Source organism: Acanthopagrus latus, chromosome 13 (assembly GCF_904848185.1).
Source record: "Acanthopagrus latus isolate v.2019 chromosome 13, fAcaLat1.1, whole genome shotgun sequence".
Lineage (NCBI taxonomy): Eukaryota > Metazoa > Chordata > Actinopteri > Spariformes > Sparidae > Acanthopagrus > Acanthopagrus latus.
The window spans coordinates 11650452-11678367 of NC_051051.1; the positions used below are offsets into that span (position 1 = coordinate 11650452).

The following is a 27916-nucleotide window of genomic DNA, read 5'->3' on the forward strand; positions in this document are numbered from 1 at the left end:
TAGATATTGAATATGCTATTATTCATATTTTAAAAATCACATAAGAGCCAAGTAAAAGTAGTGTATATACAACAAGCAGCTTTAATAGCACTATACTTTAACACCTGCAAGTTTTAAAATACTTCACTCATACATTTTAAAATTATTTATTATATTTACATGAACCATAAAGGGAAATAAATCAGTTACTCAAGGTCATTATCTGTCCTGAGGGTATGGTGTATTTGGGCTTGGTTGCAGAGTCAGCTGTGTTTGTTTTGTTCTCAGTCAAGCTCTGGCAGAGGCGTCATTAAAAGGGTGGAGCAGTGATTCATACAAAAGGCAGAGAAGCAGGCGGGGTGATTAATGAGACACGACTATGCCTGTAAATGAAGAGACAAAACACATCCATTTATATTTGCTCCTACAAACCTGACACATTACTCACAACACATGAAAGATCACAAACTTTTTAAAACTACAGTTTATATGAGTTGTCAAAATTGTTAAGATATATTTAAGAAAAATCTGTAAACAAAGCCTTACTTTGAGCTTCTGTACTTATCCCTGATGGCCTGTTGTGGGCGACTCTCTGCACTGATGTAAAGCTTGTGCAGGTCAGTGAGGCAGGGCACAATTTCAGTCATGGTATAACCAGTAAAGGCATGTAAAGAACCGGGCTAAAATGTGGTAAAAAAAAACAAACAAAAAAAAACCCATGTGGAGTGATGTTTTGTCTAAAAAGGGACTTCGAGAACTCAAAAACGATAATCTGAACAAACTTACCCAGAGAGATTTGCTCACAGTATACGTGGCTAGGCAGTAGGCTCCAGCTGCTACAATAGACGGGGTGTACTTTAGGAATGGATCGATTTCGAGCAGGCTTAACTCTGCTGCATACTAGAAGCAGACACAAACACGTCACCAAATGAAAAAGGGGAAATGGAAAACTGAGTTCAAAGGCAGCTGGTATAAATCGGTAGTCTGGCTGGTATTTGAGCTATTGATTTTGCTCACCAGGGCCAGGTTCTCTGCGACGGCAGACACAGGCTGGACGGACATGAGCAGGTGAAGGAACTGGTTTGTTGTGGGGGCTGCCATCTTGAAATCCAGCACTCTCAGTAAAACATGCTCCATCCGGATTAACTCCTTCTTGGTGTAGGTGCTGTCTGTGGCGAACACAAACTCATTCAGCTCAGGGGGGGAGATTTCCTCGTACTTTCTGCAAGAGGACAGATCAAGCGACATCAGGTTTCCGACATTTTGGACTGAAAACACTGCAACAATTATTACTGTAATTTTACAGTAAATGACTGGCTAATAATTGTATTAAATTCACAGTATACTGTAATTATGTTATAGTAATATTGCAATTGCAATAACAATTCTACTGGGAAAATAGAGTATTTTAATGCAAAATTCCATTACGATACTGTTATACGCACATACAGTTATTGTAAATGTACAGATTACAGTAAAGATACTGTAACATTACAGTAATGTAGCATTTACTCAGAAATATTGCTTTTTATAATGTTAGCCTGTTAACATTTTAGCTTGTTTTTAGCACATTAGCATGTGTGGATTGATGTAAATCTACATGTTCTGTTGCGAAACTACTATATTGTGTTTTACCCAAATTACAAGAAAATTGAATGCCTTGTAGTTTACAATTTTAACTTTTTTTACAGGTTTTTTTAAGGTCGCTTCAGAATATCACTTAAATCTAAATTCATGGCAGTTAAGCAAGATATTCAATCATTACCCATCATGCCTTGTAAAAGCATAATCACAGTAGTTTACTTTGACTTGTTTGCTGACAGCGCTGGAGGAAAGTGTCAAATCTTTAGAAACACAGACACGTTCTTACGCAGCGATCAGTAATGCAGCTGTGCCGACCAGCTGCAGCTTGCCCCGCTTCACACAGGCAGTGCAGGAGAGAAATCGGTCCAAATAGTTGACGGCAAGGTGCAGAGTTTCAGAGCGAAGCTGGTAATCCTGGACGACTTCCACCAGCCAGTCCACCAGGATGACATGCATGCCGTTTGTGATCTCTGGATGTTTCTCCAAATAGCCTGGCCTCGGCCTCAACCTCATCTGGCATTAGAAAACAAAAGCTGGTAACGAATGATGAATTATTTACAATGAACTGAGGAGCAAACACGCTGCCAACTGGTGATTATTTTCATTGTCAGTTAATCGGTCACTTATTTTCTCAATTCATTCAGTAGTTTTTTGGTCTTTAAATGGAGAAAAATGTTGATCAGAGCTTCTCAAAGACCAAGAGGACATTCTAAAGTATCTTGTTCTGTACACAACCTTTAGTGATTAATTTTACTGTCCTAGAGGAGTAAAGAAACAACAAAATATTCCCATGTAAGAAGCCGGGCAGAGAATCTGGACTTTCTCTCTTAAAAAAGTTACTCATATCAATCGTCATAGTCAACAAATCAATGAAGTGTTGCGGTTCAGATTCAGTGCTCATAGTTCAGATAATTTCGCACTTCACTCTCCCTCAAGTGCTGGTGAATGTCCTCAGCATACTGGGAGATACACATCAGGGAATCATCTGCCATAGAAGCATCCTGGCACGAACCTGTGAGGGCGAGCAGCAGATGGGTGAAGAACAGGACACAAAATGGTAGCTGTTTTTTTTTTTTTTTTTTCTATTTGCAAATTTCACTTGAACTCAGCTCCAGCAGGCGTCTCAAATGTTCATTTTGCAGGGCAGCGGTTTCATCATCGTGGTAATAGTTGCCGGAGACCACCTCTTCACCGGAGGCGGCGAGAACGACTTCACAGGCCTCTTCAACGTACACATCGTAGCTGGAACTGGAGGGACAACCCAGAAAAGTGAGCCGGGAGCTGTCTGAGATCGAACTGTGTTTGGAAAATTGGCTCCCCTGTGGAGACAAATGTGCCGACAAGATTGCGACATTAACTGGAAATGTGAGCGTTCCGTGAGGGGAAATTGAAAATCACAACGTTTGAATTCCCTCCACCGGGCCCCTCTCACTCGCCTGGCTGAGGGATCGACCGCGCTGCTCGTTCTCTGACAGCGCGCCGAGCACCGTGCGCTTCCTGGGCCGCTGGACCTGCGGCGCATCGGATTTGCTTGAAGGCGGAAAGTTCTCTTTGCTAGTGAGACTGCTGCAGTGGGCATTTGTGCTGAGGTTCATCTGTAATCAAGGAGATGGGAATGTAAATAAAAGACACTGCAGGACATAAATGCATAAATCATTGAACACCTGCTGAAACATGGACCTTAGTATGCTGCTCCCTATATGTAGAGTAGGCCTGATATTCCAAGCATGGAGGTTAAAACCATCACCAACCATCATTTTGATGGATAGCAAGATCATTAATGGGTAACTCCACCAATTTAACACATTACAGTATCCTTTATGTTCTTCAGGAGTACTACTGCATCTGCAAAAAAACAACAGTATAGAGGAAGCTGCCTGTAAACACACGTTGATGTGTAAAATGTGTAAACTCCCCTTCAAAATCATAGCAAATATGAAAAAGTCTGTTTAAATGATGTACAAACGTACATCATTTTGAGGGATTTTTTTCAGAATCTTATTTTATAATCATTATTTTCAATTAAGATGATTTTGCTTAAAATAAAATGTCAAATTACTACCCATCATACATTGCCCAGAGCCCAACACGGCCTTCCAGAGTAAAGCACCAAATCACCAAATTTGAGAGGCCGGGATCAGTGAATGTTTTGAAATTCTGCTTGAAAAAAGACCAAAATGTAATGATTAATTGATCATTAAACTATATATTTTTAATTAATCAATAGTTTCAGCTATGCAGGTAAAGATAAAAAAAAAAACAGATAAAGTTACTAAAACTTTCTAGATGCTGTGTTCCCACATGGGGTTACAGGGGCCGTTTTGAAGAAGAAAATTTAAACTCAAGATATCAATGTTTACAATATTAATGACATAATGATAGAAACTCAGAAGTATTTATTTTTTCCATAACTGCATAAACAAGCTGTTCTCTCAGAGGAAAATAAGGTCTCCAGAACACTGTTTGAAGCTAGAAAGGTGGCAGGGTCAGCCATATATAAACACACTAAAACAGTATGAAATGGTGTTCTCCTATAAGGTCACTTTGTTTACTCAGTCATGAAGGAAGACAGTTTGTTTTTAGTTTGTTTAAGCATAAAAAAGTCAATGAAAATCGTTCTCTTCTGATTAAAATTTCTTCCCCAAAATTAGAGAGTGCAGGTTTAAATGTTACATAGATAAAAACAAAAAAAGCCAACTTTAAGTATCTTTTTAGTCGAGCAGTGAACATGTGATATATTTCGGCGAGGTCGGTGGTTTGAAATCTGCATCTGCTGCGCGCAGGCGCACTGAAGACGTCAGAAATGTCATTACCATGGTTACAAGAAATCAAAAATGTCCATTAATCAAACAAGCTAACACAAACGAGGTGTTAAATCACGGCTGCACACGCAGTGCATCATTCAGCCAGTAATATCAACATCAACCATGGTTTCTAAGCGTTTCACATCTCAATCGTCTCTTCCTGTCTGACTCTCACCATCATCACGATCCACGTAGTTCAAAGTTAAACGGAAGTGCAGAAGAAGAAGTGAATAAGCTTCGCATTCCACTCGAGAACTAAACAGAGTAATCAAACTACTAATTTTCTAATGTGTTGCTTGTTTTGAGGCGAACGGCGCCGGTTAAACTTGAAGCAGCTGACGGATGTCCGACGATAGTTTTCTTTTCCTTCAGGTTGCCTTGTAAACCAATCAGCCGTTTCCTCCAATCACGTGCAGGAACGCAACAGCTGACAGCCGGCGACGTCGTGCGTCAGGAAGGACCCCCCCTCCCTCACTGGCCTGACCTGAGCTACAAGTGTAAATGAATCAGTGTCCTTCTGTTTTAATCTGTCCATTGCTTACACTGAGGGAGAAGACAGACAGTATGCGGATATATTTGGTTATTTTGATGATCAAAGCAATTCCCTATTCTTTTATTTTTTTAAATATAATTTATTTTAAATGGGCTGCCGATTATAAAGGTAGCTGACACATGGATTGGACACAACATCAATGTTTGCTCACTAAAAAGAAAGCTATTTTAACTACAGATGCTGCCCCTACAATGTAGTCTTCTCTGGATAATATAATGTAATGCACTAGTTCTCCACATCCTGACCATTTTGGAAAGATTTTAAGGCTTCTTAATAAGTCCAAACCCTTACTTCATTATAACGTTATATACAATCCTTGGCAAAATCATGTAAAATACATTTTCTCAGTTGTAATACCCTCTTTGATTTCATTTGAAGAACAAAACATACAAGCTTTTTCAGATTTTTTTTTTTGTTGCTTTATCCTTTCATTTTTTCATTTTAATCTGAATATTTTAATGAATATATTTGATCTGAATATTTCTTTTTTTAAACAGCATTCATTATACCAGCTTTTGTCACCATGTCATGAAATGACAAAAGTTGGGGAGAATGGCAGCGTCAAACTTGGAGCAGGCGCTGACAAGATGGTGTTACGTACAGAGGATAAAGAGTAGAAGTTTGGAGCACAAAGCCATGGGCTGGTCCAGTAGTGACAACAGACGATCCCAGGTATGTACCAATTGCATCGCTGTGATTCTACTCTTTCACTGAAGTTACACAGTGCAGAAACAAATGATAGTGGATTGAGCAACAATGGGGATGCAGCCATCCGTTCCTAATCTGCAGTCAAAAAGTGAACTGCATTATTGACCATGCTAGCTGTTGTTTTCTGCATTTGTTGTTGCCGCTACAGAAGTCGCGTGGTTGCATCCCACATCAGAGGAGTGACAATGATTTTTTTTTTTTTTTTTTTTTAAATCCCAAAGCTACATACAGACAGAACAGGACGACAGAGGAAAACAAAGATCAAGAGTGGAAAACACACACCAACATCTGTAAAAGATAACACAGATGAGATGTATTGTCCTGTGGACGTGCTCAGACACACACTGTAAGTGTTAAGGCAGTAGAGACTCTTTAGGTGGACTGCTGAACAAAGTGTGGGTGCCATCAGAGTGTTTGTCTGTTGTCTTAGACGGGGGAAGTACAGGATTGTGAAGGATCACTCCATCATCTCCTTTCAATAGAAAATGTATAGCTAGAGTTACAGCTGTATAAAGAAAAGCAGGTTTTAAATGTAAGCAGAGACGAGAGAGAGAGATTCACACTATCAGTTAAGATGAAAATAAATAACTGAATGTATAAAAATACTTATTGAAAAGAAAAGAAGAAAAAAGTCTGAATAAGTTACTGCAAGTTCTGTGTCGTCCATCAGATGGCAGGCTTTCTCTTCAGTAATAAGGGGCCTGATGCTCTTCATCTGCAATAAATCACACAGACCTTTGACATGTTGTCATGTGAAAATTAACATTTTAGGCAGATGTCAGATTGATTAAACAGAGAGGGTGCGAAGCCACAACCCGAGGCTACAAGTCAAAATAAGAGGAGTTAGTCTGGATAAATGTATAACCGACCCCGTGACACTGTGACCTTGTTATATCTCATATTTACAAATTACCATGGAGCCCTTGCTCGGTCAGACTCCTCGGGGATAGGGATGGTGCAAAGCAGTGAAATATTGAGCTCATTAAAACACCAAAGTGACTTTTACTCAAAGTGCTATGTATCTTTCATGTGTGAAAACCGAGTGGATGTATAGATGCAGAGACGGCTGAAATCATTATTATTACAGTTATCGTGATTATTACCATTATTACATCTTGGTCACAACAAGGCTACAGGCAGTAAAAAAAAGCCAGCTTTGGGAATTCAAGGAGGACCCAGGAGCACTAAGCACAGGCTCGTCATGCTGCTGCTGAGCTCCAGCGGAGCAACCGGGGATTAAAGATTCCAATTTGCAACCTTGTGGTCACAAGGCTGCCACTTGAACCTTCAAACCAACCGTCACTCCTACATGTTCCTGGGTGGAGGACTCATTTGCAACTGCTGCATTTATAATTGTACAATATTTCACAATGACTGTATGTTTCACCTCTAATCAACTGTTTCAAGTTTCTTTCTTTTTCGGGGGATAATCAAGTTGGATTTTAGTTGCATTTTGATGTAAAATATGTTGTTTTCCAACCTGCTCTTGAAGAAGCCTCCCTGGTCAAACACTACATGATTTATCTTCAGAAAACAAATATCAAAAAGCTGGCCACGTTTTCCCCCCCAAAGACTTTTCTCATCAAGCACTAATCCAAGTTGCTGCCAAAAAAACAGTGTTGGCTGCTGGGAACCAAACTCTGAAATGCCAGGTTCCAACATTTGGCAGCATTTTGTTTTAAAACTCTCATTAAACACTTCATGTTTAATGACTTTAAGAGATGACATTTTCCGGACCCAGCAGAGGGAGTGTCTTTATCTTTTTTCATTATCGTGTTAGACACTTGAATCACGGACCCTTTGTTCTGAGATTTTATCACTGTTCAACAAAATCCCTCAGTTAAAGTTGCAGCGATAATGATTATTACATTAACAGCCTAATGATAGAAAGAAGAGAGAGTATGACTTTGAAACACTACTTTTAAACAGTTTTAGACTGTATGAAACAGTCTCAATTCAACACTGATCCCTCTATAAGACCTACATAAGCAACTGAGACCATCAGAGTGTAGACTGTCTAATACTGTTTCACCGTTATACTGTAGTTAGTCAGTTAAAGGTGCAATGTGTAATTGTGGGGAAGAAATTTTGATCAGAAGAGATTGGTCTTTTTTGGCGGACCCTGTCACCTGTATTACATCGTGTGCCAGCCTTTTATGCCTTATAGTGCCTGGAAATATTACCGATTCCTTTCACTGCACTGATTCATTTGTTTTCAAATACAGGAGCACCCATTAGAACATACAGACCTACATAGCCATCAGCAGAAGTATACAAAGAGAGAGCAGTCCAGTTATTATCTAGGATCAGACATAACCAGCATTTATCAAACATGGGTTTTTCTATAAGTGCAAGTAATGTCTCATTCGTTCTATGCAGTACATTTCCAATAGTTTTCGTTAAAGAGGTCATATAGTACTAATTTTCAGGTTCATACATGTATTTGTTGGTCCTAGTAGAATAGGCTTAAATACTTTAATTTTCCGAACACATTTTGGAGCATTGCTACGTCTTGAACGCTCCGTTTTAGCTACAGGTTGAGACGGCTCACATCTGTTCAGTCTTTGGGGAGAGTCGCACATGCACATTATTCAACAGGCAGGCTGTAGCCAATCAGAGGCAGAGTAGAACAGATCATGCCGAGCAAGGTAGTGTGATCTAAAATAACGGGGCTGCAACAGCAGCAATTGTATGTCTGCTGACTGACTGGAGTGTGTGTATTTTATAATAAATATCTATAGAAAAAAAATCTATAAATGTAACACCTGTTGTAGTGACACACATAAAATATGGAAATAAAGGCTTGACTCCAAACCAGGTGTTTCAGGCAGTGCAGGTGCAGGGTTTTTTCTGTGGGGGTTAGTAACTCCTTTTGGCATGGACTTTTCACTTTGCAGACATTTAACATGCACAAAATGTTCCACAACAGAATAAAGGAAAAGTAAAAAACCAAAAAGCATAATATGACATCTGCAAATTGCGAGTATGGGGATCTGGGTCTAACCATGATACACTTGATAGCAAGCAGCACATAGACTCTGAAGAAGGTAGGTATGTCCCTGTCCATCATTACCATCTGCTACATCTCCAACTAGTGGGAAATGTATTTTTAATGACATGCTGGGCAGTATCGCCTGGAATTAGAAATTCAGAGGGCAAACGTCGTGACTCGAAAGCATAAATCATTTTGATTCAATTTTCATAAGATTACATGTGCTGTTATCTGGACAAGAGATCATATAATCAAAGCTAAGCAGGTCATTTTTCTCAATGCTATTACAATTTTTTTCATTGGGTCTGTAGTTAGGTGTAGTACTTGAGTTTTTATGGAGCTGAAATAGATATCAGTGCTAGTTGCAAGAGGAATACAAAAAGGATGAAAAGAGACAGAGGGTACAGTGAGTGATCGCCTCTGACAGATAAGATGCATTGGAACTCTGTTCCACCACAGAACCAATAAAACGTCCTCACCTATTTGGTCCAGTTGAGATGGGAGATATGGTCGTGCTATGCTGTGGCTATTTTCACCGCTCAAAATAGAATCAATATCTGTTCACATCCTGCTGAGCGGAGCAAACACACACAAACACACACACACACACACACACACACACACACACACATACTTACACACAAAAACACCAACACTGCACCTGCTCAGGGGACACAACGTCTCCCTGTCTTCCTCTGTCTTTTTGTCCCCCTCCCTCATTTCCGTTCAGTCCCTAAGCAGATTGCTTATGACAGATAGCATTGGGCCCCTGCCATTTCATTAGCGTGATGTATTGCCGGTGACAGGCTCGGGCCAGATGGGCTGGGGGTTTGAGCATCACCTCTAAAACACTGCGCCATCCGGGGAGAATCCTCCCAGACGAGGATGGGCACGTCTCATCTCTCGGCTGCTGCACCCTCATCCAGTGGTGTTACCCCTGTTGGGAGGGATCACAGCGGAGATTGTCTCTCACTCAGAGCAAGACAAAATGTTCTCAGCGTTCGTTCCAAAACGAGGCTTCTAACTCGGCGGATAAAAACAGACGAAAAGGCGACCTAATCTGTTGAGGTTTATCCTCTTGTTGAACATGGATTTTCCCGTCACCTTTTGCGGAGCGAGAAGCTCATTAACCGATCTCGATTCAGTCAAATTTAAGAAATTGTGGTGTCTTATAGGAACAGTTCGACCAAAAATAAACATTGTGTTACATGCACTCTCATGCCGATGGAAAGGTGGGTGAAGTTTTGAGGTTCTGGCAACTTTGCTGGAGCTTCACAGCAAACAACTGAAGTAGATGGGGACTTGTTTAAAGATGTAAAAACTTAAAAAAATAACATCTGAAAAAAACTGGATTGGCTCCATAGGTGCCAAGATATTTTAAGATGTTATTTAAACACATTTTAAGCCAAAATCTTCACTGTTGCTGCTAAGCTAATAGCATTAGCGTGTACTCCATCTGAAGCGGGTGCACAGGCTTGAAAGGTGTAAATCATTTACTTTTAAATCAATTTGGGAACTTGGCTATTCAGAAAACTTTGATTACACCGGGCAAGCTTCATTTTATTTTCACTTTAATTTTTCTTTTCTGACATCCTCTGATACATCCCTACTTTTTATCTCTTAAAATCATCAAACTGCTGCCTGCCTTTTGCATGTCGACTGGTTGACACCTTTTGAAATATTAATGCAAAAATGGAAAAGATCTTGAACTCATCAGTTATGCTGTTAAAATTCCCCAAACCGCCGAAAAGACAGGTCACGTTAGGTTGATGGCCAATTAGCAATATTTATTGGCTCTCTGCGAGAGCTGGCAGTCAGCGTTCTTAAGTGAAAGTTTTCAAAGCAACACAAGACTAACACAAAAAAAAAAACTCCAAACAGGCCAAATCATCTGTGCCATACACTGCAGGGGCCTCAGCGAAGAGAACCGCAAAATCATTTAAGATGTGGAGGGGAAGAGTCTCGAAACTCCCCCCCAAACACAACACCGACAAAACCACATCAAATACGAGGAGTGGTGAAAATATCCATATTTCTCAGTGTCTGAAGGTCACATTTGTCGCCCACTCCTCTTGTCATAACACTGCCTAATTCAATCATCGTAATGTGGATCAAAGGGGCTTTTGTTGAGGACTACAGTGTGGAAATCTGACGCCAATCTTCTCCATGAAAAGGCCCCATCACTGTAATGAGCCAGCGGCATGAAAAGAAAATGAGCTGTTGAGAGAGGAAAGGGGGTGTTACACCAATATCATCTTATTGTGTGTTTCTTATGACGGCAGGATGATTATGCTTATGCTTTAACTGGTATACCACAACACACATACACACACACACACACACACACTCACACTGTTTAACCAGCGTATAACCAGCGGGTAACTCTTAATAGAATATCACAGCATGTTGGAACAGCCATAATGATGCAACAAAAACCTTTGATGAAAGTTTAATTGTTTATTTTTCAGGGTCCGCTGACATTTTTTTTTTCTTCGTCCGATTCATTAGCTACTGAGCGAATCGGAGGAAAAGGCTGACTCGAAATGTACAAATTCATGATCTGACTCTGTAATTGTGCTGCCTGACAAAGTGTTGCGTTTGTCCTTGCATCCTCTCGTCGATACCTTTCTGATGCTAACTGGTACACCGGATATCTCGCCGTCTCTCCGTTCCCCAGCTGTGCTACGTATGAATTATGAATGTCTGAAGAGTAAGGGCATTTTTTTTTTTTTTTTATATTTGCAATTTAAGAGGCCCCAAATCTTTTGCCGTGCTAAATTATTCATGTATTCAAATGAATCTGACTTTGAGGACATTTTTTCCTTTCTTCTCCTCTTTCATGAATTTAGAGTGCACCCTTCAGAGGGGTTCGGGCAAAATTGCCTGAGACTATTAGCGGTAAAGGTTTTTAGCAGAACGAGGTTTCAAAAAAAAAAGGTTTCGGGCCACTTCACGGGGCTCCTTGCTCGAACACGGGTCCTTGTACATCAGCGTTGTTGCCCAGTTTCTTTCCCCCCACTTGTGGGAGGACGTGTTTGGTACAGTGCCGATATCGTCTTTCCATCTCGTCTCATTGTTATTCTGGACAAGTGCTCGCCTGTCAGGCTGCTGTTGTGTGTGTGTGTGTGTGTGTGTGTGTGTGTGTGTGTGTGTGTGTGTGTGTGTGTGTGTGTGTGTGTATGTGTGTGTGTGTGTGCATGCGTCACCGTTATGCCCCAGTATGTTTCCTCTGCTCCGTGACCTCAGATCTGTGCTGCTCATTTTGCCTGGCGAGACAATGCCACGAGAGGTAAAAGATTCGGTGCATGTGTGTTGGCTGAAGTTTTTTTTTCTCGAGCTCGAAAGATATTAGATTTCTAACTGCTTGTCAGAGATTAGGGATGCGATGATACTCTTTCCGGCAACAAGGACAAAGACAAGTGAAGCCCTCCTGCTCACATCTTGAATTTTTTTTACTTTTGTGAGCCTCGCTCTCAGCGGGGAGCTTTCAAATTGGTCCAGATTACCAGAGAGATGTGAAGCATATCTGGGGGTGCTGGTAGGCTGCAATACATTGGAATACTGACAAGTCTGCAACTAATATCCTGACACTTTCCCGTCTGTTAGCTTGAAGTTTTAACAGAACGAACTCGGCAAATCCCCCAAACATGCACGCACACAATCGCTTAAACCCCAAAATAGTCTCCGAATGCATTTACTTCATTGCTGCCTGTCCACCCCCCACCCCCCCACCGCCTCATTATCATGCAGTGCAGAGAGTGGTGTCCTCACAAGGACAGCGCTGGGATGGCATGGAGTCAGAACGGGCTGGGATATCAGGGAATGACACGGAATTGGCGGCCACGCCTTCCGGGATTAGTGACAAAAGCCTGCCGAGGCCAGAGCTCTTATCTCCGTCCTTCAGTCCTCTCCGTCACACGCAAACACACACATGGGCCGTGCGCACAAGAATGCTCGAGTTAGCACAGAGATGAGCGCATGTACTCACACGGACACGATTCGCTCTGCCAGACACATTCCCGCTTTAGGAAAAGAAGGAACTGTGCGAGTGTGAGGATTCCCCCAGTGATTAAGGTTTAGGAATGGTCTCGCAGAGTGTGATCAGCGGAGTGTGAGGTCAGGGGAAACAATTATTGCGTAATCAAATGATGTGCAATGTTCCTTCTCCACCCCCCTACGTGCTCGCTTTCCCCCCCTCAAACAGCAGCAAGCCAGCCTGGAGCATCTCATTTAAAATATTCATCAACACTTTTCCTCCCCCCCCCCTTTTTTTTGGCTCATTCGGATTAAGAAAATATTCACAAACGGATGTGTGCCCATCAGATGAATCCCAGGCCCTCCTCACATAAGCTGTCACATTTTTTGTCTGAAGTACTACATGCACACCAGCCATGTGATGTTTCGCTTGAAGCCGGGTTTTGGATGTGAAATAAAGTCATCATCCCTCTCATCTCAACTCTCTCTGTTCTCCTCCGCCGCCACCGCCGTTCCCCCCTCTGGTGCCGGTGTCAGCGGGCAGATGGCGGCAGACTGAAGCATCTGTGGAAGAGGAGGCACCTCTTTCCCCTTCACAGAGCAGAGGCAGGTGTCATCTGCCTCACAATTAACATCTTCATGAATACCATTAAGGCGCTAACAAGCTCGAGCGTGAAGTTCAGGGTCACGCGACGGAAACTTATTTGGAGTGTCTCATTTTTAAAAAAAAAAACGAGCAAAGTTAAAAGATCTTTTAAAGGGCTGGTTCACCCAGCTAACACAAACAGATTTTCTCAGCTTGAACTCCTCTCTACCAAAGAAATTACAACGTGACAATGTGTTGTAAGGATTCTATAGACTAACATGAGCACTGTTCCTGCAAGATCGCACTGTTGAATTTTTCAGCCATGCTGGCAGCGTGGCTCCAGGGATGGAAGGAAACTTTGGCCTGTTTGTCAGCTGGTTGACCGTCTGTTTGTTCCAGTGAAATATCTTGACAAATATGGGAGGAATTGCATAGATTTTTTTTCCTTCTGTGTTTGTTTTCAGGTTGTTTTACAGAAGTCTTCCATGGTTTCCAGGATGTGATTCAGTGATTTTGGTGATTCCTCTGACGCACACATCCATATTATACTTCCTTGTATTTTACAGTACAGTCCGGAACAGTTGCTATTCTCTATTCTTTGCAGTTCTTTAGCTTTTGCAGTTTTTTGATGTCCTTGTTTCGAGCTGTATGTCAGTTTCTGTGTCAGGACACAAAGACCTGACAGGCGGCGTGTGTTTTTGTAAGGCATGGATATGTTGCACCTTCACAACTGTTTTTAGGTTTAATCTTTTATTTCACGTTGTGGCAATGCTGTTCTCATTCTCTGGTTAGGTTTAGGCACAAAACTCACTTGGTTAAACTAAGGAAAAGATGGCCTTAAACACCTGCTTTTGTCGCCACCAACACGACTGGAGATTTCCTGACTTCACATCAAAAATATCAGTGTTTTGTCACAAGAAAAAAAAATTAAAAAACGGCTGTAATTGCCCTGAAAACAGTTTCACACTTACAAATGTTGAAACCTACTAACCTTTTTACCTCCACCCCTTATGTCACATGAACATGTTATGATGTGCTTTGTATAAAAACCATATGATATGGAGCCTGTGACATATACAAATGCGAACAGAGGTTGGCAGAAACATTAACTGCCAAACTTTTATTCTTACAACTGGGTTTCTTAGAGCGAGGTTGGAGATGCAAGTGAGAATGTCTTTTTTTATATAATTTAGGTGTATTGACCCTTTAATTTAGGAGTCCTCACTGTTGACTTCTTGCTCACAAAACAGTTTAGAACTTGAGAAAATAGAATCACCTCTATTTTGTTGACTCCCAAAAAGTGTGCGAGGCATCTTGGAGAAAAGCTCCTTTCAAGTGCAAAGATTCGTTTTTTGTTTTTTATTTTTTCTGTGTGCTTTTAAAGAACAGATGTGCTATGCTGCTGTTAGAAGACATCACATTCAGAGGGGGAATCAGAGGGAGAGAAAGAGAGAGGAGGTGAGGATACAAGCTTTTGTGGTGAAGAGAGGAGCGAGGAGAGCAGCGCTGGGAAGAAGAAGAAACAAAGATTGGTGTTAAAGGCTGCTTCTCTCTTTCTCGGGTCGCGCTCTCTCGTTCATCTAATAGTCTGAGGTCTCGTCTGAGCATCTCTAGCTGTCAGCAGCAACGCCAGCCGGGTTATTGCCCACTGCTGGATGCCGTCTACTGACGCAGTCTGCTGACAGCACGGAGCACGAGCGAGAGAGACGACAGCCTAAACAAAAAGGTTATCTGACCGTATCGATCAAGCATTATTGTTCCGTCCCAACGCTCCACTATTGAGCAGCCTATTAGCTGTGAGGAATCTGTGCACGGTGGGAAAACGAGGGTACCAAAAGACAAGAGAATAGAGCCGACTGTTAACGTGATCATTATTGAAAGGTGATGAGCGGCAGAGGGAAAAGTGGGAGGGCAGAGACGGAGGGAGGGGACGGGATTAGAGTGAGCGCTTCACCCTCTCCTCTCCTCTTCACCACTTCTTAAGTGCAAGCCAACAAAACCTCCACATCAGTATCATTCATCAGCCACAGCCTCGTGTGTGTGTGTGTGTTTTCCTTTTTGAATGCGAGCCCATTCATAGATAGAGAGAGAGGGAGAGAAAGAGAGAGAGAGAGAGTCCACATCTGACAGGGTCTGCTCCAGCTGTGGTGCTCGCGTGGTGTGTGTGTCTGAGAGTGTGTGTGTCACACTGAATAGAGGGAGAGGAGGGATAGTGAGAGAGGGAGAGTGAGAGAGAAAGAGAGAGAGAGAGAGAGAGCAGACAGGCACAGAGGGAAAATCTCGGGGGCAACAGATCTGGTTTTTGCTCGGCTGTGAAGACCAAACGCAACGGGATGGATTTCTGCTTGACGTGAGGAACTGCTGCCTCACACACACACACACACAAAACAAAAAAGGTCTGTAACTATTCCTTCCTTTTCAACCAATTTCAGATGTGTGCCGCTGATACTTCAGGGTTTTATTCTCCTTTTAAATGACTTGTTTTGAAATTGTTATTGAGAGAGATGGAGCTGGGATGGTTTTAAATCTGATCTGTGAGAGGGGGGTGGGGTGGGGTGGGGATCCCTGCTGGATACAAAGAGCTATTTACCAACCTCAAATCTCTCCTTTTTTAACTTTTTATTCATCGCTGCCTGCAGAGCGCTAGTGAGAGAACAAACACAGTCGCAGAGAGGGGAAGGAGATGAAGTGCTAAAAATGAAGCCGAAAAGGCTAAAAAAAAAAAAAAAAAAAGGTGGGGAGGAGGAGGAGGAGGAGGAAGAAGGGGATTCATGCCATTCACCAACTTGGGAAATAAGCGGGCTTCCTGTGTGGCGGTTGAGAAGGAGAGGGGAAGGAAAGAGTGATGAGTGAAGCAATTGTACCCCGAAAAGTGTCCCTTTCAGGGCAACGAACAAGAACAGGGGCTGTTTGTGTTTTGTTTTTTTTTTTAAATTGATGCATGACTCACCCCCTCATCATCACAGTGGGCACGAGCTGCGGGCAGACAAACAGTATCGGATTTATTGGCAACGGCTTTCAGAAGTATCAGGAGTAATTAACAGATATGAGAACGAGGTGTAAAAATACACTTCACCACAGGGATGAACACACACACACACACACACACACACACACACACACACACACACACACAGACACACACACTCAGACATCAAAGCAAAAGAGCTCATTATCTACACTGGCCACTGACCAAAAAAAAAAAAAAAAAAAAAACTCACAAAACTTCCCCTTCTTTTCTTAATCAGAACTGCCGCTCAGGTTTTCCAACTCAGGTCACCTTCCCGTCAGCTGCACCTTTGAGAACGCCTCCCTCCCAAATCTGGCTTTTTTCAAACATCTGAGGGGATCGGATGACAAACTAGGGGCGAGGGCTCGACCCCTGCTGCAGCCTCGAGGGCTCTCAGGTGCGCCGTGAGATTTTTTTTTTTTTCCATTCAAATGTAAAAGGCGATGAATAAAAACATCAGTTCATTTGTTTTTGGAGATGCGTTCAAATCCAGTTTCTTCATCAAAATTTGCAGTCTTGGCATACGTGCAGTAACTTGGATTTCTATATATAACATTTAAAAAAAATCCAAAGAAGAGAGAATTTATGTTTTGGTCTCTTTACCAAAAAAAAAAAAAAACACTAGGGAAAATATTTAAGAGCGTGTGACGCACATTTCAAACTTCTCTTTCCTCATACTTTCATCATTCCTGCATATCTATGACCCCAGCGAGGGTTATCTTTTTGGTATTTGGGGCTGCAGAGGAGATTTGGAATTCACGCTGTCGAGCCTCAGGACTGTTTGCAGCCGATCTGGCTCAGAGTATGAGATATTTAACACATTTGAAATTCAGGCTTCTCTCATCTCCTGGCGGTCTGTTTGTTAGGGCCGGGATTGTACGTGTAGCGTGTGAGCGTCTGCACGGCGTTTAAATGTGTATGCGTGCAAATGACTTTTTCTGCCATTGGCGCAGCTCGTCACGTCTGCTCGGGCATGTGTTATGAGCGCAGTGTGGAACAAAACATATGCACGAGCACACACACACACACACACACACACACACACACACACACACACACACACACATTCAAAAGATGTCCAAATGCCATGACATTTTGCCTCATGTGGCTCGCGTCCATTATTCATGGAGTGAAGCGCGAATACCAGAACGGAGCACACGACAGAATGCTTCTCTCTGGGAACTTAAGGCTTTGGTAAATATTTGCATACGCTGCATGCGTGGACTGTAAATATTCCAGTTATGGCCAGGGGTATTTTCCCGTCCCTGAGCGAGATCGCAAAAGGTTTTAATTAGAAACCGTAGAGAGTCCAAGGCTGTCTGTGTTTGGCCGTGAATGGACTAGTTTATTGTTGATTTTGAAAAAAGCCTTGTGAAAAAAATAACACATTTTTACAAACCAATGCATTAAATCAGGCTGACCTGGATCCTCTGAATAAATCCATGGATAGATTAAAATGCGGTTTAGCTCGACCAGATATCAAATCTCTAAAACATTATCCCTTAAAACAATCATTAATACTATACTCTTGATTTCACTGACGTATTTTCAAAGCTGATTGAAACATTTCCATCATTTATCATTTAACAAGTATACCCATTTTACTTTGACCGTTTTTTTCCAGTTCTTGTGTAAAACGTCCTGAAAGTTAAAAACCCTACAGCAGCTCCTCTCTGCCACAGAGAACACTGCTCCTGAAGTGCCTGAAACGTCTAGTTAGTAGTCCCGCCCTTATTCCAGAAATTCTTGACATCACACTAAGTTGCCATGTAAGACATTTGTATAACTTGTGCCTATATTCAATGAAGAAGTGCAGCTGAAAACATGACAGAGCTGGCTCAGGCGTGTGTGGGTTGACCAATTAGATCAGACTGGTATTAGGATGGATAGGAGACAGTGCTGTCGGACTGGACGGGAAAAAAAATCTGATGGATTTTTTTTTTTCAGTATTAAAACAATCCTAGTAGTGACCCAAAGTAAAATCATGAACCTAAAAATGGATATGTCTCTTTTAAAGTAGAATGAATTGGAGTCATTACTCTTTGTGAACCTTGGTGAGTGTGTACCTTAACCAAGGCTCACAAACAGTCCCCTTTAACTCAATCAAGCCTAGTCCAATATCAAATAAAACTCCACTATATCTGGCACCTAAATATGCCATATTTAAATAAAATAAATAAAGATCCATGCATTATTCCCTCTTAAATTGTTAAAAGATCTTGCAATATTAAAGAAAGTGGGAGAAATTCCTGGATCTGTCCCTTTGTCCGGGACACACCAAAAGTTGACATGGTCTTTTCTAGGCCAAGACCCGTCCTCCTTCCAAGTTTTCGTGGAAATCCGTTTGGTAGTTTTTTCTGTAATCCTGCTGACGAACCAACCAATCAACAAACGGACAGACGCGGGTGAAAACATAATCTCCTTGGCAGAAGTAAAAAAACAAAAGTGTCAGGCAGTATTTAGCCCCAGCATGCACAGTGTACAAAAAAGACTATGTACAACTACATATAAGGTGCCTGTGCAAAGACACTGTACACTGTAGACAACAAGAGCGCAGGATATTTATGTGGACCGAACACATTCTATGAGACGAATTGTGCCAAATATACATTGACAGCGCTGACAGTGAGGAAGATTACAGCGATGATGAGAAAATGAAGGAGCGTGGGGGGGGGGGAACAGATTGAGAAAAGTGGAGCAGAGGAAGCTTTACGGCACAATGTCTCAGGAGGACTTTTGCTGAACGAACTCCACCAGCAGAGGAGGAGATTGTTTGAGGAGTGACGTGCGGAGATTGTGCAGCTCAGGATTGAGTTTGATCAGGACAAAAGGGAGCTTTGGGAGTCAAGGCTCAGTGTCTATAGATACAGGCTGGAGGAGGACAAAACACATGCTCAGGTCCCGACCAGAACAAGCAAAGGTGGAGAACGCTGTGGAACTCGAGAAGATAAAACTTGCTCAGGGCAGCCTTAGGAGTGTGCAGCAGAGATAGCCAAGGATATACAGAATATATCAAAAGCTCTCGACACAGCCGAGAGGGCAATGCTGCCATTGAAATAACTGGAATACATCAGTCAGAGAGAAGTCATAGTTGAGGGAGAGCACTTCTACGCTCCAGGCTCAGAGACCCAGGAGGAAAACAGGAGAATGAGGAGGCTGCGAGGCAGAAAGGTATCAAAACGCCTGAACTCCACATGCCCTGACTGCGAGTGAGGACAGGAAACTGCTTCTGTGTTCAGTTATCAAAGAAGGAGGGAGATGTAAGTCAAGCCAAAGAACCTCTGGTGATGTCCGGTCTCGGGGAACGGTGCCGACTGGTCAGGGGTTCGCTCCAGCTTCTATCATTCTGTCCAGCGTTAGAGGGAAGCGAAGGAGCCGCTGACTTCCCAATTAAGTGTGAGACTGAGCATGACTCCTCGCTCCTGTGAGATGGAGGATGACAGGAGGAAGCTGCAGCTGTGCGTGGTGTCTATTCGGCCTTAATAAACAGTGGGAAGCTCGACCTACAATATCAGCTCGAGCCACCTGAGGACCCGCGTCATACTTCAGCTCTTGTGTTTAATTAGTTTTTGCTTAATTCCCCTCCTTGCTTAGGGGTTAGACCCCACTGCTGTAAAAAAATGCATTTTCCTCAAATGATGAAATGGTAACCTTTATTTTTGTCACATGCTTCACGTTTGATGGATGTTTGCATTCATAAGTAGGGTCCATAATAGTAGGATAAGTCATGATCTGTTAAGTCCTCATATGGATGATGCAGCATGGATGGATGGGTCAATAGTGGACAGAACCACCATGAAATCACCCGTAGCTTTCTAAAAAGCCGTTGCCATTTTGGCAGTACCGGACTCTGCCTAACTCCAGCTTATGGAAAACGGGCAAAGAGGTGCAGCGTGGGTGGAGCTGAGGCGAGCCAAATACAAACAAGTACACAGGTATTTTCAAAAACACTTTTTTTCTCTCCCCTCCAATTCCCATCCGCACCAGCGATATGAAAATGTGAAGCGATCGCCAAAGCAGCAGGTGGCAATATACCCTCTTCCGTAAAGCCACGTTGGCCAATCGGAAGCCTGCCAAACAAAGGAGACAAGGCTTTCTGAATGTCCAATAATTTCCAACAGCTCCGTTTTCAGTGACCTGAGACACCATTTACGTGTATGAAAGGTCAAACCACATCCATCTAGCTTCAAGCTACCAAGCATGTTGAGGCGAATGACTTATCTGTGTTCACACTTAAAGAGAAGTAGATCTCTGTGCGCTTCTTTGCATGAGCTTGAGTTACCTGTGTGTCTTTGCCTGATGTTCATCCCAAAACTCCTCCTGTAGCAGTAAAACAGCGAGCAAACTCAGGCAGCGAAAGTCTTCTGTCTCATCTTCTCCCCATCTCCTTTCTGGAAGTTCACGAAGTTAAGTACAGTTAAGTAGTCAAATAAGAGATAAGTACTGTACATTACAGTGGATTTCAGCAGCCCAGACTGAAGATAAATCTACTTGCTAATCCTGAAAGTTTAAAACGTGCACTCCATGCTCTCCCCCGACTTCATGTGTTTATTTTTCAAGAAGCTCCGGGCTCTGCCCAGGGCTGTCTGCAGCTCGACAGCTCAGCAGCTCCAGCGGTTGCCTGCCAGTTACCGGGGTCGCTCGTTAATCCAAAACTATTATTTGTGTACATTTGCATTAATAATTTTCAAAAAGCGACCCGCACCACAAAAAGAGGTCAAGATCAGTAACTGGAATTAGCTCATGGCTAGCTGTCACTCAAAGTGACCGCAACCCTAATTGTGCACAACTTTGAACTTTGAGTATGTAAATTAAAAAAAAAAAATATTAACCCCCATTGTTGTCACAAGCAGGAAAATACTGGAAATGTTTATTTCTGCTGTAAAGTTGGGTGTTTTAACAGGGGCTCTTACAGGGGCTGACTTGCTTTTGGATCAGGCTTCCAACAGCAGTTTTTGGCACTCCAGTACAACCAAAGTCGGTTATGACAAAGAGCCCAGTACTACAAAGGCCTAGTACATTGAAGGTCCAATACAACAAATGTCCACTATTACCAATGTTGGGTACGACAAAGTTACGGTTTGACAAAGGTGCCTTACTACGAAATAAAGATCAGGGACTACGAAGGGCCGGTGCAACAAATATTTGGTACTACAGAGGTCCTGTATAACCAAAATTAGGTACGACAAAGGTCTGGTGTGACAAAGATGCCAAATATCAGGGACTGTGAAGGGCCGCTACAACAAAAGTCTGGTACAACAAAAAATATCCGGGACTATAAAGGCCTGTAGGTCCAGGTCCGTCACTTCTACTCTTAATTTCTATATTTGCTCTGGGGGTCATTGGCAGTGGACCTATAGTATTCAGTGGTTAATGACAAAATGGCTTAAAATTTTCAGTAAGAGAGAGTTGCGACACTCACATGGGATTGAGATTGCTTGCATGGAGATGAGAACAAACTCAGACGTTTTAAACATTCTAATTTTCCTCAATAAAGAAGCACATCATTTTTCCAATTAGCCTTGGCTGTTCTCTGTATTACAGTTCAGGCTATTCCTAAAGACAATAACCACGGGTATTTATTGCGCGTGGGCGGAGTGTGTGCGAGTGTGTGTCTAACCTCCTCAGCCTCAGCGGGACTGCGTGGCCTGCCCTCTTAAAGTAGATTAGCTTGGGGGAAAAAAAAAAAAAAGAACCGAACGTACCTTGTTGCCTGGATACAAAAAGCATCATTAGGCCCAATTATCGGCCTCTTCAGCTCACAATGAGCGAGCTTCATCATAGATTTCAAAACAACGTATCATTAACGGCGGCAACCTATACCGCGCAGGAAGGAGTGGGAGGGGAGCGGCGCGAGCAGGACGGTGGATAAGACGGGGGGGAAGGCAGCAGAGTAGAAGAAATAAAAAGCAGAGAGATTTAGAGCGAGGGGGTTCGGAGTCACCTTCAAGACTGAGTTTTCAGCACGAATTACCAGAGGAAAATTGAGAGCTGCGAAATTACACAGGGACCTTTTTCCACCAAAACATTGCTAATAAAACAAGAAATCCATTAGTGTTGCATTATTTCGGCAATTAAATGAAGTCAGCGTCGATTGAGAGAGAATGGTGAAAAGCCAGATGGAAAAAAGACAAATAGAAGACGGAGAGGAAGAGGAGGAGGAGGAAAGAGTATTGTATGTGCGGTGAATATCAATACAACAGCTCAACAAGTCTCTGCAGAGAAGGAGACGATATATAAGTCAACGAAAGTGGAAAGCTTTTTTTTTTTTTTTTGCTGCGCCGGTCTGGAGGACCACTGGGAGTCCTTTAGAAAAGAAAACAGAGTCAGGGCAAGAGAGCAATCACAGAAAAAGAGAGCGCAGCGTAACTCATCCCCCCCCCCCTCATTATGCCGCGCGTCTCCCCAAAGGTACAGATGGCTGTAAATTAAAGAGAGCGGGGTTCTTGTCGGCTGTGCCATCCAGAGAGAGAGACGAATGCGGAGGATGGGAAAGAGAATGAAAGGAAGTGAATAAGCTGTGGGGGGGTTAAGGGACGGAGTGGCTTGCTTGAACTTCAAAAAGCTATCTTACTCAATACGAGATTAAGAAAAGTTAGGTTTGTCAGCGGCTCAGAATGAAATACTGGGTCCAAACTGGTGCAACACACTTAACCGTATGGGAAAGTCACGTATTTGTAGTCCAACGCCACCTCAGTGCTGGGAAAGAGTTTTGCTATGAAAGAGTGGGTCATTTGTCCCCACGAATAAGGGCTGGACTGGACAGCTTATCACCAGAGCTAGCTGCTGCTAACTGCAGCTGCTGTTGGCTCGTTAGCTCGGCTAGCTGCGCAGTTCTCTTTCTAACACAAACAAATGTAAACATTTAACTGGGCTTTATTTAACGACAGACCAGGGTCCATGGGATTTAGAAATGTTTAATTGCTCAAGATAATTGCTCATGCTAAGCGCTAACAGCTACGTGCTATTTGCTAATGGTTCAACAGGTAAACCAAACAAATGTTAATAGTGTCAAGTGAGGCGTTAATGTTTTAGTGGGCTTTATTATGCAAAATGACTTTTAATGACGACACCTTCAGATACTGTTAACCGCTTAAGATTATTGCTAACAACTAACAGTACAGTCTGCATATTGCAATTGGTTCCAACACATATCCGAGCCCTGCCTGAAAACACCTTCTTTCCGACCAAAGTTTAATATCATATTTCAATTTATCTGCTATAAACTCCATTTGTAAAACTACAAATATTGAAGCGAGGGCCTTCTAACACGCGTTGCAGTGTTTGCTAAACCAGCCTTATAACACAACCTTATCATGGCTCACAGAAGCGGTAGGCTACAACTCACATAGGCTCCCATGTACCTTATAGCCGAATGTGGCCTGGGACACACGTGGTCCATGGTCAAATGCATTACCATGAAATGGAGAGGAAGCAGAGGACACAGCAGGCAGATAAGAGAGAAAATGGGAACACGCGCCACTGAGGCGCTGGCGACCATGTGCTGACCTCTTGCTTTCATCCTGGTCAGGCTCTGTTAAATTCTTCCCTTTTTAAGTGTCTTTCTCCACTGTCATAGATCGTGTCAAGACACAAGGACGCCCATAACCCCAAACACAAGCGGGCCTCCGTTACCGTCCCCCACCGATGGGGGGCCCCTCCAACGGCGGGCACTTGTCGATGCTCGGGTTGGGGCACGTCTTGCAGTCACGCAGCCATTTGCGGCGGAGAGATTATTAGCGTTTTAATATGCGGCGGAGGAGGGCCGGCTCTCAGCTGTCTTTGTGAAAGCTGATTATGAGGAGTTTAATTTCATCAGATAAGGGTGCCTTCAATTGTGAAGCGCACTGAAAAAAGAAAAGAAAAAAAAAGAAGCCTGACAGGTATTGGAAGAGACAAGCACTCCCCCTGCTGTTACTCCTCATTACAGTCTGCTCAGAGCAGCCCTCTGAAATCTTGTCAAGCTCCCTGACTTTGCCATTTGGATGACTTTTAATAACACTGATGGCCCCAACAGACTGGGGGCCCATGTTTTTTGTTTTTTTTGTGATTGGAAATTCATCATTAAAACTCATACATTTGCACTTTAGACTAACTTTAAGTGACGTATATTCTCTTTATAGTGTAATACGCATCTTTATTCATCAGTCTATGTGATAGTACATAACATGATTAAGGGAATCTGATAAAGATGGCATGCTTTTTTTTAAATAATCTCCTTAGCTTTAAAAAAAAAAAAAAAAAAAAAAAATTACTCTGCCAGATGTGAGGTTAACCATCTGGGGCGATGCAATAAAAGATCTTTCTTCTTGTATTTCTAAGTCAATTTGTAGGCTCTTAATTTTCCCGACCTCTCCCATCTGGCGTGCCGAGAGGGCGAGAAATAAATAAATAAATAAATAAATAAATAAATGAATGAATGAATGAATGAATGAATGAATGATTATTAAGTCTGTTCCGCATCTAGGGCTCTACATTTTTTTGGCCCTGGATCAAATGTTGCGTCTTCCTCTTAATCTCCGCCAAAAAGCTGAGGCTGTGGGTGAAAGCTCTTTTGTCAGCGAGCGATCCGACAGTCTGAAGCGTCCTGGAGGGACGCGCCGAATCTCTGGGAGCTTCATCAGACAAAAGGAGAATTTGCTCCTGCGGGTCGTTTGAATTATTGATGCTCAAGTTTTTTTTTTTTAGTTTCACGAGAAAACTCATGTCGCTCATCTTACTTCTTTCCCCTCTCTCATGTAAAAACCTACGCTCCGAACATCAGCCAGGATGTCGGGGATGGACGTCCTGCTGGTGGACCACAACGACACCGCCCTCCCTCCGGCGGACAACGGCACCTTCCTGCGCTTCTCCCCGACCTCCGCTTCCACGTCGGCGGCCGCCTCGTCGCCAGGGCGCCCGGGCAACGTCTACGTCTACGTGTGGCTCTTCCTCGGCCTGCTGGTGTTCCTGCTGACGCTGCTCATCATCTCCCTCCACAGGCTGAAGAACATCATCTCCTCCTCGTCCTCGGTCCCCGACTGCAGCAGCGAGGGGGGCAGCTCCTTCACCAACATGGAGATCTGCAGCATCTCGTCTCAGAGGTCCACCATGTCCTCGCTGTCCACCTGAGGCAGGGGGGCACAGAGGAGGAGGAGGGGGGATGTGTGAGGGCGAGAGAGAGACACTTCATGGCATCACACTTATACTGAAGATGTGATGTCTTGAAGGGTGAGAGAGACTCTGTGGCTGCTTTCAACAGTTACAAACCAATGAACCTGAGTGACTGCTGCCCTTCTTTCCTCAACATTCATCTCTGGCACTGTACTTGTCACATTCATTATAGAACAAATTGACTTTTTTTTCCCAGCTTCCATGTGATGGTTTCCCCCAGCATGTCTCCCTCCAGTTCAGGATTACAATAGAATCAAAGGGCCGTTACTTTGTACTACAGAAACGCATGCTTCTGCCTCAGCTGTTCAGTTTGTGATGCAGTAACTCTCATTATTTTACTTTTACCCAAGCCACCTTGCTGTGGATGTAAAGGGCGAGGGGGGGAGAGACGAGGGGGTTGTGTCTCACACTGCTGACAAGGCCAGGTCAGAAGTGGCAAAAAAAAAACACAACACGATGAAATTCTGCTCCCTGAAAGACAAGATCCACTGGCGCGGGGGATAATACCCACTCCTCCTCTTCCTGTCAGGGATCGCACGGCTGAAGCTACAGCGGCCAGATGGCCTCTGCCTGAAAAAGACGTCGTTTTTACCCCAACACTGCGAGTGATGTAGCTTTCTTTGACGCAGCAACAAAAAAATATATATATATACACATAAGGCTCGTTCATCGCTGCAACACGAGGTTCAGTAACAGAGCCGGCGACGATGGCGTTGCAAGGGAGTCAGATCTGTGCTCTTTCCTCACAAATCCTCTTTGTTCTCACGGTAATCTTTCCAGGTGATGGTACCCCATCATCAGCCAAACTCTTTGGGTTTAGAGTCTGCCGGAAAAGCTTTAATCATGAAAACTGGCAGAGGGAGTCGCAAAACATAAGTATATAAAAACCCATCGGTCTGTTCCAAGTTGACTTACCGCATCTACTCTACAACCCCGATTCCAAAGAAGTGGGACGCTGTGTAAAACAGAAATAAAAACAGAATGTGATTATTTGCTGATCTTTTTTTTGTTTTATTCTTTTTGACGCCGACTCCATAGAAAACAGTACACAGACGACACATCTTGTGGTTTTGTTTTTAAACGGCATCAGCTTCATGGATCCCTGTAAATACACGGTTATTTTGATTTCGATGCCTTCAAGACGTTTCAAAGAAGTCTGGAAAGGGGCAACAACACCTGTCTGGATCATTCAACAGGTGAACGGGTGGACTGGTCCTCGAACAGCTCAGTCATTCGGGTCAAGGATGGGGTGAGGTTCAAGACTTTGTGGAACACATGACTGTATCAAGGAACATTTTGTAAAAAAAAAAAAACAATTGCATTTTGTTTCCATTTACGCAACGTCCCAGCGTCTTTGTAACATTGCTCTATTAGTTAGGACTAGACACTGTAGATTATGGATCTTTACTGTCTGAGTTTGTCATGTACGTAAAGCCAAACACACTGGAGAATACGAAAAAAGCAACATTATGTAACTTTTTCCACCTTACAGTAACAGCTTGAGAATCATTTGATGGTACAGTTTCTCGTAATTGGGTGGATGGCGTCTCCGTCACAGAGGCTCTGTGGATGAGTACCTTGTGAATGTGAGCACAAACAAGTGAAAGCACACTTTTTTTTTTTTTTTAAAAAGGTCCCATTTGAAAGAAAAGTTCATTTTTGAGTCTCATTTTCAAATCGTCGCTGGTGCTATGGAGGTGGCGACCGACCTGACGTACCATCCCAGAGCGTCAGTAATTGACGAGTTGGGAATGACAGTCAAAAAATCAGCTTTTCTTGTAAATAGGACCTGTAAAGAAAATTGTTGTCCAAATACAGTTTCAATCCACTTCAGAATAACATTGTTGCCAGAAAAAAAAAAATACAAAAATACAAAAATAGGTTCAGCCACTGATGAACCTGTATGCACACCAATCAAATTTCATAACGTCCAGGACCTTTTTGGTTTGATGTAGCACAAAACATGCACGTTTCAAAGTCAAGTCGTTTTCCAGTTAACCAAAAAAAAAAAAAAGAAAAAAAAAAAGAAGCAGAATCATTGTTTTAGTTTGCTGGTGTTGAAACAAACCTGTACAGATTTTTTTTTTTGTTGTTTTAAATTTGAGCTCTTTTTTTTGCCAACACAGACAGTGTTCGGTGGAGATACAAAAAAAAAAAAAGGATTAAAACTCTTTTCTTTTCCAACTTGGGTCGCCTGTGTCTCTGCGCTCACACTGATAACCTTACCTCCCCTGGTATGACTGAACTGCAGTGTTTTTCCAACCCTGGCCCTGGTGGCGCCCTGTCCTGCCAAGTCTGAGATGTTTCTCTGCTCCAGCACACCTGATCCAGATGATCAGCTCGTCACCGAGCCCTGCTGACGGTCCACTCATCTGAATCAGGCGTGTTGGAGCAGGATCGAAGAACACTGATCTACTGTCTTGTACACTCTGTGACTGCAAATCTGACTTCTGTCCACTGAGGATTTCCTCCTCTCGTGCACATTGCACCTGTTGCATTCTCTTTTCTCTAATGTTCATAAGGGAAGTATTCCTCTTTTGTAGCCGTATTGGATTACTGGGTCTGCTGCATA

The 27916-nt window shown here is 42.9% G+C and overlaps 2 protein-coding genes and 1 long non-coding RNA gene across 11 annotated transcripts; 1 reads left to right on the forward strand and 2 right to left on the reverse strand.

Annotated features, from left to right (window-relative positions):
- Window positions 1–130: 130 nt before the first annotated feature.
- On the reverse strand, window positions 131–4746 carry ccna1 (cyclin A1). The gene is made up of 9 exons (XM_037119202.1): window positions 4543–4746; window positions 3000–3158; window positions 2663–2882; window positions 2484–2575; window positions 1850–2076; window positions 997–1201; window positions 766–879; window positions 526–659; window positions 131–362 (listed from the first exon to the last, which is right to left on the reverse strand). The coding sequence occupies exons 1-9, from the start codon at window positions 4546–4548 to the stop codon at window positions 311–313; spliced, it is 1209 nt and encodes a 402-aa protein (XP_036975097.1). The 5' UTR covers window positions 4549–4746; the 3' UTR covers window positions 131–310.
- Window positions 4728–27503, forward strand: LOC119031074 (serine-rich and transmembrane domain-containing protein 1). 8 transcript variants are annotated; one of them, XM_037119208.1, is made up of 4 exons: window positions 4728–4864; window positions 5418–5592; window positions 5850–5974; window positions 24956–27503. In XM_037119208.1, the coding sequence occupies exons 3-4, from the start codon at window positions 5935–5937 to the stop codon at window positions 25300–25302; spliced, it is 387 nt and encodes a 128-aa protein (XP_036975103.1). In that variant the 5' UTR covers window positions 4728–4864; window positions 5418–5592; window positions 5850–5934; the 3' UTR covers window positions 25303–27503. The 8 variants fall into 8 exon arrangements, with proteins under 8 accessions (XP_036975103.1, XP_036975105.1, XP_036975104.1 ...); XM_037119210.1 differs by lacking the exon at window positions 4728–4864 and adding an exon at window positions 4899–5028; XM_037119209.1 differs by lacking the exon at window positions 4728–4864 and adding an exon at window positions 5035–5137.
- Window positions 20128–24084, reverse strand: LOC119031075. Of its 2 annotated transcripts, none has more exons than XR_005078518.1 (3): window positions 23556–24084; window positions 20474–20582; window positions 20128–20261 (listed from the first exon to the last, which is right to left on the reverse strand). It is a non-coding gene; the product is annotated as an uncharacterized LOC119031075 (long non-coding RNA). The 2 variants fall into 2 exon arrangements; XR_005078519.1 differs by lacking the exon at window positions 23556–24084 and adding an exon at window positions 21812–21943.
- Window positions 27504–27916: the final 413 nt, after the last annotated feature.

What these genes read in the sequence shown, in the direction of transcription:
- ccna1 (XM_037119202.1), bottom strand. An exon ending in GCGGTCGATCCCTCAGCCAG is followed by an intron (nt 2,883 to 2,999) that starts GCGAGTGAGAGG and finishes TTGTCTCCACAG; the next exon opens with GGGAGCCAATTTTCCAAACA. An exon ending in CCTGCTGGAGCTGAGTTCAA is followed by an intron (nt 2,576 to 2,662) that starts GTGAAATTTGCA and finishes TCGCCCTCACAG; the next exon opens with GTTCGTGCCAGGATGCTTCT.
- LOC119031074 (XM_037119206.1), top strand. Translation starts at nt 21,956, where the DNA reads ATGAGCGAGCTTCATCATAGATTTCAAAACAACGTATCATTAACGGCG. An exon ending in GGAGCGGCGCGAGCAGGACG is followed by an intron (nt 22,056 to 24,955) that starts GTGGATAAGACG and finishes TCCGAACATCAG; the next exon opens with CCAGGATGTCGGGGATGGAC.